The sequence below is a fragment of the Acanthopagrus latus genome, chromosome 17 (genome assembly GCF_904848185.1).
Source record: "Acanthopagrus latus isolate v.2019 chromosome 17, fAcaLat1.1, whole genome shotgun sequence".
NCBI classification, from domain to species: Eukaryota; Metazoa; Chordata; class Actinopteri; order Spariformes; family Sparidae; genus Acanthopagrus; species Acanthopagrus latus.
This window is the reverse complement of record NC_051055.1, coordinates 25478101-25492914: the sequence shown is the minus strand read 5'-3', so window position 1 is coordinate 25492914 and position 14814 is coordinate 25478101. Positions and strand designations below refer to the sequence as shown.

The window sequence follows — 14814 nt, the reverse complement described above, 5'->3', positions numbered from 1 at the left end:
CTCTCCATTCACTACCATTCAAAAGTTTTTCCGAAATAACGTCATCTGAGGGAAACCGGAAGAGGCGTGACTTTGGCACTCTTGCCGACATGCCCCCTGGGAACCGTAGTTGACATCTCTCTGGTGCCGACATACCCCCTGGGAACCATAGTTGACGTCTCTCTGGTGCGTTATCTTATCTTACATCAAGGAACCACGCACTCTCGCTCCACGCAGGTGTTAAAAATATTGTATTGATGATTAAATCGGAAGACTTTTAATACCGACCCATCCTGTAGATGTGTTTCAAATCTGTGACACGTAAAAATGTAAATGTAAACAAATGAATTGGAAGTGTAGGAAACCTGAAATGGAAATACTGTATGAGCAAGTGTTGAATGACAGTGCCCCCTGTCTTCATGTCTACTAAAGAGCTGTGAGTTTCTTGTTACTTCAGGAACTGTTGCTATGGCGCTGACACCTCAACACCTCACAAAGTTTTGACCCTGAATGCCTCACAGTGGTAAGTAGATGGGTTTATGACATCCTGACACCTGGCAGCTGAGAGGAGGGAAGTATTTATTTGGAGGAAAGTGCATGTGAAGGAATGCAGGTCCAGTCGGTGCCCCTCGGCTCTGTCACCATCGGACCGGAGTCGTGGCGCGATGGCACGGTCCGCTCCATCCGGCGAGCGGAGCGCCTGGTGCGGCAGACTCGAGCCGGGCGGTCCGGGACCTCGAGCCGGACCCGGAGCTGCAGCGCCGCCGCCGGTCTCACCCCAAAGCTGACAGACAACACGGCGGAAACAGCCGAAGATAAGATCACACAGGAGGGATGTGGAGAGAGTCGTGACTCCTGCAAAAGTAAGATGACGAGGCCTCAAACTACAGGAGAAATGGTGAGCAAAACACAGGATTTCGTGACAGATGTGTTGTCTTTAAGGGGCGCTGTGTAGTTCTGGAGAAGACAGCCAAACTCAGAAATATTAGATTAACAATATTAATGACCTAATGATACAAACTCAGTAATATTAATATTTTTCCATGACTGAATAAACAAGATGTTCTAAGGAGAAAAAGGTCCCCAGAACACTGTTTAAAGCTTGAAAAATGGCAGCGTCGGCCGCATATAAACAAAGTAAAACAAATGAAATTGTGTTGTCCTTTAATGTCACTTTCAGTCATGAAAACAAGGAGAGTTTGTTTATTTAGTTCAAGCATAAAAAAAAAACAATCTAAAAGGAAATGAAGCTCCTTCTGTTCCAATTACGTATTCTTCCCCAAAACTTCATAATGCTCCTTTAAATGAAAAGTGTGGACAATTGAAGGATAAGTCAATAAATAATCATATTTTAGAGGCTAATCATGAAATGTTTTAATCTGTAAAAAGAACTGTTTTATGAAATAACTGTATAAAAAAGTGCAATATTTCTCTTGGACACGTGGTGAAGTAGAGTTTATAAAGTTGTATATCATGGAAATACTCAATTACCTCAAAACTGTTCTTAGGCACAGCATTTTATTAAATGTACTAACTTTCCACCTCTGACTCATGTGTGATAACGCTCCTCTGAAGTTCCCCAGTGGTTCCCAGAGGACCACCGTGGTCCCGTTCCCACCTACCAGCTTGCGTGAGCAGTGTGCCGAAGCCAGCGCTGCCGTGGCTGGTGAGTACATGCGGAGGGTGCGGGAGGTGGAGGGCCAGCTGCGCAGGCAGGCCGGCAGGGTGACGCAGGAGGGCGTCAAGCTGGAGAGGGAGAAGGTTCACCTGGAGAGGATACTGCGCAGCCTCACGACTGACCTGACTGTCAACAGGAGGAGCTCAGAGGAGAGGACCAGGAGGCCGCCCACTGCTGAGACGGTGAGCTTACACATTTAACCAAGAAGCAAATGCACATCACAGTTTAATCCATCTTACATTTATTTGGCTTAAGTGGTGCCAAAAACTGCTTTGTTGCTCCACCTGAGCCTGTCATGTTTCTCAAATATCCATGAAACTTGTGTTAAAATTCCTAAAATCACTTATCCAGTCAAGGTACTGCTCACATCAAATCATTTTTTAAATCCTTTCAATAATGACTGATGAATATGTTATCCAACACTGGTCTGGGTGTAAGTGATACAGCAGACTGTGGACTGCGAGCTCCATTCATCAAGGGGAGATGTGTTCACTGACAGGTCTGCTCTGCTGCAGGACAGAGACGGTGCTGATTACTTGCTGCTGCATGAGAGAAGAGAGCTGGCCCAGTTGAAACAGGATCTGGAGGGAGCACTGAGGGACACACTGACCCAGCTACAGGTGATTTACAACGTCACTGTTCCATCTTCATCAGTTGACTCGTTTTCCTCCCCCGTGGTCTCTTTCTTTCCACTTGTCTCTCCATGTGATTTTCTGGCATGACTGATGGAAGAAAAACAACACCGCCAAAGCTTTTGCGCACCAATAACCTCCACCCTTCCCTTTACATTACCCACAATGCAACGGGCACTGAGGGACACCACTGGAGGCAATTCATTCGATTACATACAGCTTACACCTTCCGTCTTACATGATAGTAAATTTGACCTCTTTGATTTTTGGACAATACTTTTGAACATAAATCACCTCAGGCTTTAGGGAAACTGACATTTTACAGTTACAGTACAATTAATTAAGTAACCAGCAGATTTATCAGTATAATAACAACAACAACAACAACAAAGCAGTAAGGAATTAATCATTTCCTGCAGCCCCTTTAAGTCCCCTCTGTCTCTTCCAGGCCCTGGGTCAGAGCAGCAAGCAGCTGCTGGACTGTGCCGGTGAGAGGGCTCGAGTCCTGGAGCTGCTGCCTCACAGCGGCTCTGCTAGAAGACACCGCAGCGCTGCTCAGACCTTCTCCAAAACAGAACCCATCAGCCCGTTTACACCAGGTACAGTCAGAACACCAAGTGGACCCAGATCAATCTCAACAGGTTGTTGAAGCAAGAAAAGCAGCACTTGAAAAAAAAAGTGAAATATTAACCATAAGTGACACCAAAAAAGTAGCATCATTTGGAAAAAAAGTTTCATTAAAAAAGTAACACAGACTTTAAACCACAGTTACATGTAAATGAATCCATATCGGATCTTTGTCAGGCCAAAATAGCACTTTGGCAGTTCCAAACCCAGAAACACATCATATTTATTGGCAAAAAAATGTACATACAATACAATATGAGAATATCAGTATTTGTAGAGTATATCAGAGGAAACAGTACAGTGCAGTAACTACTGTGGCCATGAAGGACAAGACTAAGAGTCTGCAGCCATGCTGGTAGCTCTGTGTGGCCGTACTGATTGTTTATGAAACAATTTTTACATCTGTTTCAATTTGTCTTCTTGCAGAATGTAAAAAGGTTTTGGAATCGTCCATTTTGACAGTCAACCAGTCACAGCTACTGAGGCAAAACATCAGACAGATGCTAATCAGCGCTATCACCCTGCAGAAGGCTGTTCACCGCTCCATCAATGATGGCCTGGTGAAGAAAATAGCAGAGACAGTCAGTCTGCAGGTAGACATTCATCTTTGCATCATTTGAACAGCAGAATAATAACACAAAGTTTCTAATTCTAACTGTTTTTTTTGGTAGCAAAACCTGACTCTGATGTCTGCGGCCACCAGGCAGGCCATGTTTCGCAAGCAGAGGGAAATTAACTGTATTCGTCACAGTCACGGCAGAGCGCAGGTCAGTGGATATGTTGAACAGGATTATTGAATTTATCTGAGACTCAGTGTCAGTGACCAACACAAGTGTTATTCTCTTTACAGGGTCCAGAGTACAGTGGTGACATACTGTCCAGAGAGAAACTCAACAGGCCTCTGGTGCAGGTTTATCAGAGACACCCAGGGACGCAGTTACCTGAGGCTGCTCATCTCATACAGGTGGTTACTGCTTTAAAATGTCTATTCGTGTGTTCAGATACACTCACAAATGATGGAGACAGAAACTTGTCTTGGGCCCAGTTTATTTCTTCACAACCTGGCAACCTGCAAACTATTAATTACTGTACAAAGTTTTATTAAATCGTTCATTAAGCATTTGCCAGTCCATTAAAGTGACTTAAATAAAAGTATGCTTTATCATAAAGTGGCACCAACAGCTGAAAACTATGCTAAATAAAGCCTCGGTTGACAATCAAATTATGTGAGCTCGCATCACACGTCTGCAGACCACAATCTGCATAACCAATGTAAACCAAACCAAAACAGGGTCTTGTCTCTAGATATTGTGTCAGCATGGTAACTGTAAGGGGCTGAAGATAAACAGAGGCACAAACATTTACAACAACTTGGAGGCACAGTTTGTCAGTCAGTTAGTTGTCAGCCATTAAATTAATCACCTACTATTTTTGATAAAATTGGTCTGAGTAGTTTTTACAGACAAACATATCTAAGTTCCTTTACTCCTCTGAGACAGTAAACTGAATATCTTTGGGTTGTGGACAAATCAAGAGATTTGATAATGTTGTCTTGGGCCTTGGCAAACACTGATTGACATGTTTCATCGTTTTCTAACAATTTATAGACGAACAACTAATCGAAATAATCAAGACAACAAAGATTGTCAGATTAATCAATTTGAAAAATGGTTTGCTACAGTTCTGCAGTCATTTAAATACTGGTTATTAGAGAAAATAAACAAGGTGTGGTTCATCTTTCCACTGTATCTCTACACTCAGTGCTTACCAGAATCAAATTTTTGCCAACAGATGTTCATGCCATATATTTAAAAAAGCATTTAGTGGTTTAACACTGACATCCTTTTTCTCACCTGCTGAGCATTTCAAACCAAACCAGGCTGCACGTGTTTCCTGTGTGTCTCTCAGGGCAGTGCAGTGCTGAGGCGATGTCTAACGTCCTCTGAGGGTGAGCTGGCGAGGCTGCAGCACACCTTTCTGCAGCTGCTGGACAACCTGCACGGCAAGAGAGCGGCAGCTCAGGTGGATGCGGCCGTCGTCCGCATGAGGCGTCAGCAGGTGGACAAGAGAGCCATGCCTTCTTTCCTCCAGCAGGAGGCCTGCAGAGGCCAACGCCGCCTGTCCTGTGCCCAGTAGAGCTGCAGCAAGCATGCAAGTAGAGAGAGATGATAGTGTTAAGTGTGTTGTGAGATAGAGGGAGCAGCCATGTGGGAAATGTACAGTTTCATGATTAGTTGGATGGGATAAAAACTAAACTGTGTGGCCAAATATATATGGACACCCCTGTTGACATACTCTTGGGCTTGGTTTTAGCTCGGCCCTCTAGCACTTTGTGAAGATACCAGGTACTACAAAGTCCTGAGGGTCTGGAAACTGTTTTCAAGGTTAGGAATAAACTTCGGGTTCCAATAAGTTTCTTGAAAACTGCTTGATATTCCACTAAAATGTATTGGACAGACTGAGAGTGAAAGCAGAAATGAAATATGAAAAGTATGGTGAATGACATAAGATGCCGCTAGAATCTAACTTACAACGTTCTGGCATGAGTAGGTGCTCACTGTAGTTATTATTTTACGGGAACAGTGTGCAAATGGCCTACACAGAGTCATGTCTCAACCTTGTCTGCCAGCTTTGGCATGAACGAGATGGTGGACTGTGATGATCTCATTACTGCTCTTGTGGCCGAAGGGGAACAAATCCCTGCAGCCAGGTTACAAAATCTTGTGAAAAGCCCGAAATCAGAAGAGTGGAGGCTGCTGCAGCGGCAGATAATGTTGTCAGAATGAAAAATACTCACATAATATGGGTATTAAAGTTGAGGTGTCCATATATTTTTGGCCACATAGTGTTTGTTTCTGCACTGAACTGCACACTGAGCAATGACATCTTAAACAATGGAATTCAATAAAAAAAAAGTAAAAAATTAAATTAAAAAGTGTACAACCTAATGTGCAAAACTTTCACTTTCTGAGCTCAGGTAAAAAATGCTGTAAAAAACAACAGCCTTCTATCAGACTGCAAACCGTGGATGGAGATGTCATAGTGTCTAATATGATTATCTTATCTAACAACATGATCAGATTTCTCATTGAAACCCCGTTATCTACGTATTAAACCAAAGTATCAGAGTTTATTTAGAGGGAAAAAAAACTGCTTTCAAGACCTGTGAATAGATACTGTTCCTACCTCCTTGTCACAGTTCTAGTCATGGGACTGCAGGTCACTTGACATCCATCCCACCAAACTCAACGTCTTTCATTAGGAGATAAGAGATGATTTAATAGACCTGCCCTGTTTTGCTTTCATACACACGCCATGCCTTTTCGGTCTGTATACAAATACAAGATATAACATATTTAGATTTCACCCTAAACTAGACAAAGCCCTATTGATTCTCTAAAACCTGAATGGGGCTATTCTCTGCCGGACAGCGAGCCTCTGCAGCGCTGTAACATCAGGGCTGTCACCAAGAAGCTAACACCCTAATTGAATCATAAGTGTCGGGGTGTGGAGATTCCTCAACTTAATGAACAGCATATCAGTACAACCAGAAGACATTTACCATCAGATGTATTCAGCTGAACTGGCTGAGGAAGCTGAGACGCCCTGGACAGAGCTGATCGGAGACTGAACGACTGAAACGGTTTCTTGTGATTGAGCCACAGACAGCTGGTTTGACCTAGAAAGAGACGAGCTGAAGAATTGAGCTGCAAGAATACGTTGTCCCTGTGAGACAGAAACAATCAGTAATGTCGAAGCTGGTTTGCCCTCTGATTCTCCTATGTTTACTACCAGCTGTGGGTAAGTGAACAAAACATAAGTGTGTGTGCTTGTGTGTTTCCTTGAGTGTATGAATGTAAAAAATGTGCTGCTGCCAACAGAACTAATGTTCTTGTCAATTACTTTTGCAGCAGTAGCTAATAGTACGGCTGCAGCTAACAGCTATTTTTTTCACTGATCAATCTGCTCTTTGTTTTCTGCATCAAATGAACCATTTGGTCTGTAACACGTTAGACACGAGTGCAAATCTGTGCATCATAATTTCATTGAGCCCCTGTTCAAATACTCAAATGTCTCAAACACAAACAAATTCAATTAACTATTTAAAAAAAGGGTAAAATAAACAGAAAATCCTCACATTTGAGAAGTTGGAACCAGCATATTTTTGGCATTTTGGCTTGAAAAAGCTAATGAGATTGACACGATTATAAAAATGTATGCCAGTTAGTCAACAAATAACTTCAGCTTTAGCAAAAGCTTTCTGTTATTGTTACCTCCACGAAGGACATTATTTTTTCTCCAGTGTTCGTTTATGGCTTGTCAGCAAGATTACACAGAAACTACCTGAGGGATTATCATTAAACTTGATCGGGGGATGGGTTCCAGCCCAGAATAGACCCCGATAACCTTTCATGTTGATCTGGATCCGGATCCAGGGTTTTTTTTCTCCAATACTGCAAGAAATCAGACGTATTTATACAACCGCACAGTATCCAAGAGTGAGAACAAAAAGGGACTGTTGGACTGCCATTCAACTAAACTAATTATTTAGTTACATAATAAGAGTTATATAACCATAAAGCAATTTATACTTATAATATTCCACCATACAGAATATGATGATTTGCTAAATCTTATTTGCATACACTCAGTACAAAGAATTTTAAATATAAGATTATTTGGAATTTGATGCCAGCAACACTTTTCAAACAAGTTGGGACAGTGGCAACAAAACACTGAGAAAGTTGTGAATGCTTAAAAACATGAAGTGGTGTAAAAAAAAAAAAGGGGGGGGGGGCATCCTGGAAAAGGCTCAGCTGTTCACAGGCAAGGACGGGGCAAAGTTCAGCACTCTGTGAAACACATGATTGTATAAAGGATATTACCACATGGGCTCAGGAACTCTTCGTAAAACTTGTCAGTAAACAGTTGATGATAGTATTCTCTTTTTATTCAGACTTTACATATTGATTGTAAAACACCACAAATGTTTTTTTTCGGTTTTAACCAACATGTCTGTCCCTCAGTTCCCCTCTTCTGTTACACCTGTGTGTTCCCTGCCATCTCACCTCTGGACTGTATCAGATTCCCTCTGAGGTGTCCGCCTGGGCAGGTCTGTCTGTCCAGCAGAGCTGTGGGTGAGAAAGGTGAGGGCGCCTCATGTCACTGAACAAAATTCAAATGAATCAAAACTGAGAAAAAGAACTGAGAAAGATGTTTCTATGCACAGTTCGAGATGAGTCGGTGTGGTTGATTTTTTTTCTTTTTCTTTGCAAGTCTCTTCCAAACTGATGTTTCCACTGAACTTTACTCTACTGACTTTCAGGAGACTTCCGTGTGGTGCTGTACGAGAAAAGCTGCATCCTGCCTTCCCTGTGTGGAGTCACGGGTGAAAAATACACCATGGGCCTAAACTTCACCTTCACCAATGAATGCTGCAACACACATCTGTGCAACAGAGCTGCTACACCCACTACCTCCTACTGGACTGCCACATTGCTCACACTACTTATTTCATACTCAGTTTGGTGAATAAAGCAATGGAGAGAACTATTTTGATACACATGAAGCAAGTTGCTTTTCCTGCCCTCTAATGGCCTGGCATTATAGTTAACTTCCTTTCAGTAACCTTGCACTAATCTGTGCTTTCTTTTACATCAAGTGTGAGATGGAAAAATAATATTTTTCTCTGATTATTGCAAACTCACCGAGCTGCAGGGGAGAGAGTGGGGAGGAGTGTTTAGTTTGTCCCGATGATTTAGTAATTTTATGCAGACTTTGTCAAATAAACAACCTCTATCCAATCATCAGTCAACTTTGTCTAAGAAGGCATGAAAACAGTTTTTGCTCCCATTTTTCACAAGTTGAAGTAAAAGATTCAAGACTGTTTTTAAACACACCAAAAAAATCATTTCTCTCTGATTTTGAATACAAATTTGGTCAAATCCATGTCAGTGAGCCCTTCTTTACCAAATTAATACATCCACCCGACAGGTGTGGCATATCAAGATGCTGAGTAGAAAACATTATCAATGCACAAGTGTTCTTTGAGCTGATCACAATAAAAGGCGACTCTAAAATGTGGCGTTTAATTACACAATGTCACAGAGGTTGCAGGTCTTGAGCAAGTAGCACGTTAACTTCAGGAATGTCCACCAGAGCTCTAGCTGTAGAGCTGTAACCCGTGAACTGAACGTTGCAACATCTGTGGCGTTGTGTTGCATGATAAAACTGCACATTTGGACATCAGATGTTCACTCATCACGTTGAGTCATTTTATTTGTGTTGAAAGAATTGCATATGAAAGTATATGTTGGGCCAATTGTTTGTTGTATGTGTGTTTTGTATTATGCTCATGTCAAAATTATACTAATTTACTATAATGCAGTCTATCAGCAACGCATTTTCTTTAACCCCCTTTTTTTTTTTTTACAGCAGGTACTCTGAGTTATAACAAGAGAAGCACCAGTGTTACATACAACATTAGTTATAGTTCTGTTCAGATGATAATGCACTAAACAATAAAGAGATATCGACACACTTGCTGTTTTGCTCATTAAATTTCTTGAGCTAGGATAAAAACAACAATACACTTGTTAAAACCAGGGCAGCTTGTGACATTAGAGAGCAGCGCCATTTTGTTTCTGTCTGCTCTCCTTTTGAAACAAGTGCAGATGGTTTTGGGGGGATGGTTTTGTCCCAACTGGGAAGAAACTCATCAGTGGTATAATAATAATAATAATAATAATAATACATAAATGATTAAGCTAGAATAAACATAAACAATATACTTGTTACAAGCAGGGCAACTTTTGCCACACAACCAATTACTGGCGCCATTTTGTTTCTTTCTGCTTATCCACCAGGTGCCGATGATTTCGCTCCAACTCAGGAGAAAAACATTTGTGTTAAAATAAATGAACAAATAAATAACTGAGGTAGGATAAGCGTCAACAATACACTTGTTAAAATGTTGCTGGCGCCATTTTGTTTCTTTCTGCTTCCTTTTCAATAAAGTTCTGTTGATTCTGGCTCTAACAGAGCAAAACATAATTCGTAGTAATAATAATAATAATAATAATAATAACAACAATTGAAATAGGATAAGTAACAACAATACGCTTTCATGAATCAGGACAACTTGTGGCATTAAGTTGTTTTTCATGAAACAACCAGTGAGTGGCGCCATTTTGTTTCTTTCCGCCTCTTTTTAACCGCCAGGTGCTGATGATTTGGCTCCAACGGAGGTGAAAATCATCAGTGATGATACTCCCTGTCTAAAATTTTAGGCATCAACTTTAAAATACAAATTAAACTTATGGACATGGTTTACCTTCTCCTGTTTCTCACGTTGCCGCTGTTTTCCTCCACTGATGGAGGAGGAACACCACCAACGTCCGAGGCTTCACTTCAAACCACCCAGGTGATGAGAGAGGTTTCCCGCAGAGAAACTCCGAGGCTGCCGCCGCCGTACCTGCACCTCCCCGTGTTTGTGGACTCCAGGATACCGCTGGTGGAGAAGGAGCAATTCTCTCCAGCCAGAGGCACCGGACTGGAGCCTTTACCCGAGCCCGTCCGGGAAATCCTGCTCCCGGATCAGCCGAGCACCAGTCCGCCCAGCGCTTCGGGTGTTTCCGTAAAGACTTCGTGCAAGCTGAGGAAAATGCTCGTGCAGGTTTCGAGGAGCATTGTGGGAACCGGTGAACCACTTTCTCGGGTCACACTGGGAACATGTCAAGCCAGTAAATCCACTGCAGATTACATTTATTTTGAATATGACCTCAGTTTGTGTGGAACTAAATGGAAGGTGAGTTTAAAAGCCCAACTTTTAATCTCATGTTAACAGTTTGTAGCTATGCTAATGCTGTGGATCCAGGGGTGGAAATCTTGGTCTGAACTTTGGTCTGAACTGAAATATCTCAACATATATTTGATGGATTGTCACCAAATTTGGTACAGACATTTATAGTTTCCAGAAGATAAAGCCTACTGACTGTGGTGATCTCCTGACAATCACTCCAGCACCACCAGAGGCTAACATCTGTGTGTTTAGGGTTGCAACAGTTAGTTGATCAATTGTTCTGACAATCGATTAATGAATGTATTTTCCAAGAAATGCCAAGAAAATTATAGAAACAGTCTCTTGAATGTACATTTTATGGCTTTTTCTTGATATTGCATTGTAGTCAGTTGAATATAAGTGGACATTGGACTGTTGTTCAGGCAAAACAAGACACCTGAAGTCACCTTGATTTCCAGGATACTGTGAGTTTGTAATGTACACACCAAACATTTTACTGATCACTGATAATAAACAAAAACAATCAGCAGAAAGGTTAATAATGAGAACGTTGCAGCTCTAGTCCCACCAACTGTAAGATGGACTGGCATGAAATATGGTAAACAAACTAATTTCCAACAGAGGATGTATTGCAACATTTTCATATAACGCCATCATCAGAATGCGCTCCAATACACTATTTTATTAAAAGATAACCCCAAAATTAAAGTGTGACTTTTTCACTCATGAAAGTGTGTTTCTGTGGAGTGCAACTACCTCAAAAAATTTGTGGCTCCAGAGGAAGCTGCATTTAACCTGATAAATTGCTTCCAGTGATAACACTCGGAGACTTTAATGAGACTTTAATGTGGAAAATGGGTGGAGTTGCCCTTTTTAATGTTCTCAACCTCAGCTTTACTTATCTTAAAGCACTGTAAAGCATTTAGCGCAAAGCTAGACTTTGCCAGCAGTAAGTAAAGACCGCTAGCATGGCTGTAAACTCTGTCTTGTGGTAATTCTCAATTAAGATTTATAATTTATTTTATTGTGTTTTGCAGATAAGTAACAACCAGGTGGTCTACACAAACACACTACGATATGACCCACTGAGACTTCAAGGACCAATCAGGCGAGCGGCGCCCTTCACCACGCCTGTTGTATGTTTTTATAACAGGTAAGACCCGTGCTGGATTTGGAGCATGAAGCGTTCTGCGCCAAGTTATTAATTACATAAAATACTGTATTGACACTATTAATCTGGTGATGTATTTAACTGTTTAGGTACCAATACTCCTACAAAATTGGCTACACACCAAAGATGCAGATGCGTAAGATCTTTAAACCAATGAAGATGGGAGCAAAATTCATTCTGACTCCAAGAAATGGTAAAACCTGCAAAAACATACCTTATTATCAGCCACAGCTGCGCTTTGGTCTTGTAAAGGCCTTGAAAAACAATGACAGAGTCCTTTTGAATTGAATCTTGTTGCTGCTGTTGTTCTTGCTGTCTGACTGCTTCCTTCTGTCCGTCAGCTCAGTGGGAAAGGCTTTCCCCGTCAGATCAGTACGTGCTAGGGAAGCCCATGTACTTTGAGGCTGAGGCTCCGTCCATGTCCCAAGACGAAAGACTGTATGTTCACTCGTGTTACGCGACTCCGGAGAAGTCTCCCACCTCCACGCCTCAGTTTCCAGTCGTGAAAAACTTTGGGTAATAAACATCTCACACTAACACCAACTGGACACCTGAGAGCTGAGATTTATTATCACGAGAAACAGATTTATATATTAAAAATGGCATATGTCATACTAAGGTTTTGTCTCCCTCTGATAAAGGTGTATGATTGAAAGCAAGGACAGTCGCTCTAGATTTGTCCCATATAAAACCAATGCTGTGAGATTTTCTGTGGACGCCTTCCTGTTCAAGGGAATGACAGGCCAAGTGAGTGTATTTTTTACTATATGGTGATCTTGCAGCCTTTTCTAAATCCTTTGCTGTAAATTGTTTGGTATTTGTTTTAATACCCTGCTCAAAAACTGAGGGGGTATCTTGTGATCTGACCTTCTGAAGCAGCTCTACATGCACTGCAGCATGTCTGTGGGCAGTTCCACCCCAACACCTGCAGCCAAGTCCTGTAACTACGATACAAGAGCAAAAAGGTTCAGTTTTTTTTTCTTGAAGTAATTGGAATGAGACATAAAATGTTTAAATGTGCTGTACAGTTCTTTACAAAAAAAGTCTTCATCACTGTTTTTCTCAGATGGGTTGAGCTGTATGGAGCCGACTCAGTGTGCAGCTGCTGTGACTCCGACTGCAGCTCGGCTGCTTCCACAGGTCAGTCTTTGCTTCCCTCATTTTCCAAACTAAAACATCTCATCACCATTAAATATTAAGGCTGGATACATTCTGTATTGTCAACACCCATGAAAAGATCAAAACTAACAATTACTTGATCCTAATAACAAATTTGTCTGGGTAGCCACAGACTGACTGTGCCACCGTCATCAGATAAACGACGTGTGGCCACATACACTGTTCTGATGCTGTTGATACTCACTAGTGCATCAAAACAACTATTTTGTAAACTGTAAATAGTCTGCAATGAATGCAGCATTTGGTTCTGCTGGAATAAGGTTTAGAAACTTAACAGAATTTTAAAAAAAAATGTTATTATGGTTATTTTTATCCCTTCACCAAGAAGGTTACGTTTTCACCCATGCCCATTTTTTAGTTTTTGCTTTCAGTGGCTGTTTTTTGTTTTGTTTTTTTTAAGCTGACTAACACAAAAACCCCGGAACGGAGTTCCCCAAAGCTTGGACCTCATTAACTTTTGTTGTGGATGCAGTTTAAGGGATGGATCCAGAGTGTTTTTCTCACTTACTTTAACATGGCCAAACATGGCATTTCCTTCACTTTCTCATGAAATGGTGCATGAATCTGGCATATTTAGATGGTTGGTATCTATGAATAAGTCCAATATGATGTGGATACAAATAAAAAAATCTGTATCTAAATAGCCTTCTTTTTTGTTTTTTAATTGTAGCTTCTGTTGTTGTATTCTAATTTCAAATATTCAACATTTTCCAGCAACCAAAATAATCAGCAGCAGGCCGTGGACCATAGAGCCAAAAGTGAAACCCGCACCAGCCCCGAAGAGGAAGACTGTTTCCACCACAACAAAAACAACAACTACACCAACACCACCACAGTCTACTAGAAAGGGGACTGAATGGAGGACGGAGATGGCTGCGACTTCAATGGGTAAGGTGGAGAGTGTGGTGAAGGAGCTGGAGTGGCCGTTTGGAGGTGGAGGAGTGACCTGGGTCGAGGTGGAAGGTGAGGAGCAGCAGGTGAAGGGATCTGCTGCTGTTGTGGAGGAGGAGGAGGAGCAGGAGATGGAGGAGGAGGAAAAGGAGGAGGTCACAGAACCTCGCACAATATTTGAAGAAATCTTTGATTTTGAAAAATAAAGGTGACGTTGACGGTGATGAGTTTGGCTCTGGTGTAAATATCATGTATATTATTACACATCTAAAAATAACTGCAATAATGAGTCTATATTGATAATTTTTTTGGCTTTCTTGGTGAAGTAGGATGTGAAGATTGACATCACTCTCATATCTGTCACCCAGCAGCCAGTTATCTTAGCACAAATTATTCTGACTTGTATGGATAAAACGAACAAGATCTGTGTTAGCTGGTGAGCTTTCTAAGTGCTGTAGACAGATTTATTAGTTTGGACTGAGTCAGGCTGACTGTTACGCTCGGTTTCAGTCCTTTTGCTGAGCTAAACTCGCCGGCTGCTGGCTGTTCTTTCAAGGGACAGTTCACCTAAAATAAAAAATTAAAATGTTTCTCTTGCATGTAGTGCTATTTATCCATCTGGGATTGTTTTGTGAGAGTTGATGAGTTTTGGAGATGTGGGATGTAGAATCATTTGTCTTTTGAAGAAAAAATCTGTTTAATAAAACTCAACAGAAATGTCTCTTTCCAGAGGTTGTGACCCAGTTCCTTAAGATAATCCACATATGTTGTTGTTGTTGTTGTTGTTGTTGTAGCAGTTTCATGTAGGAATTATTTTGTTTCTTCCAAACTACACCCCCAAACCATTTCACAGCGC

At 41.4% G+C, this 14814-nt stretch overlaps 3 protein-coding genes and 1 long non-coding RNA gene across 7 annotated transcripts; 3 read left to right on the top strand and 1 right to left on the bottom strand.

Moving 5' to 3' along the window:
* The first annotated feature begins 17 nt into the window (after positions 1-17).
* Positions 18-5856, top strand: ccdc105 (coiled-coil domain containing 105). 4 transcript variants are annotated; one of them, XM_037074721.1, is made up of 9 exons: positions 18-165; positions 437-877; positions 1555-1839; positions 2173-2277; positions 2738-2888; positions 3343-3509; positions 3588-3683; positions 3767-3880; positions 4825-5856. In XM_037074721.1, exons 2-9 carry the CDS (start codon positions 587-589, stop codon positions 5050-5052), a joined length of 1437 nt encoding a protein of 478 aa, XP_036930616.1. In that variant the 5' UTR covers positions 18-165; positions 437-586; the 3' UTR covers positions 5053-5856. The 4 variants fall into 4 exon arrangements, with proteins under 4 accessions (XP_036930616.1, XP_036930615.1, XP_036930618.1 ...); XM_037074723.1 differs by having other exon boundaries at positions 87-123; XM_037074722.1 differs by having other exon boundaries at positions 107-216.
* On the bottom strand, positions 3086-10389 carry LOC119006234. Its single transcript, XR_005070723.1, has 5 exons — positions 10250-10389; positions 7986-8048; positions 6479-6595; positions 4770-5054; positions 3086-3473 (listed from the first exon to the last, which is right to left on the bottom strand). It is a non-coding gene; the product is annotated as an uncharacterized LOC119006234 (long non-coding RNA).
* On the top strand, positions 6580-9530 carry LOC119006233 (sperm acrosome membrane-associated protein 4-like). The gene is made up of 3 exons (XM_037074727.1): positions 6580-6717; positions 7944-8063; positions 8243-9530. The coding sequence occupies exons 1-3, from the start codon at positions 6666-6668 to the stop codon at positions 8446-8448; spliced, it is 378 nt and encodes a 125-aa protein (XP_036930622.1). The 5' UTR covers positions 6580-6665; the 3' UTR covers positions 8449-9530.
* Positions 10317-14679, top strand: zp3d.2 (zona pellucida glycoprotein 3d tandem duplicate 2). Its single transcript, XM_037074724.1, has 8 exons — positions 10317-10723; positions 11755-11870; positions 11978-12081; positions 12230-12404; positions 12530-12635; positions 12768-12853; positions 12955-13028; positions 13782-14679. The coding sequence occupies exons 1-8, from the start codon at positions 10343-10345 to the stop codon at positions 14162-14164; spliced, it is 1425 nt and encodes a 474-aa protein (XP_036930619.1). The 5' UTR covers positions 10317-10342; the 3' UTR covers positions 14165-14679.
* The last annotated feature ends 135 nt before the right edge of the window (positions 14680-14814 follow it).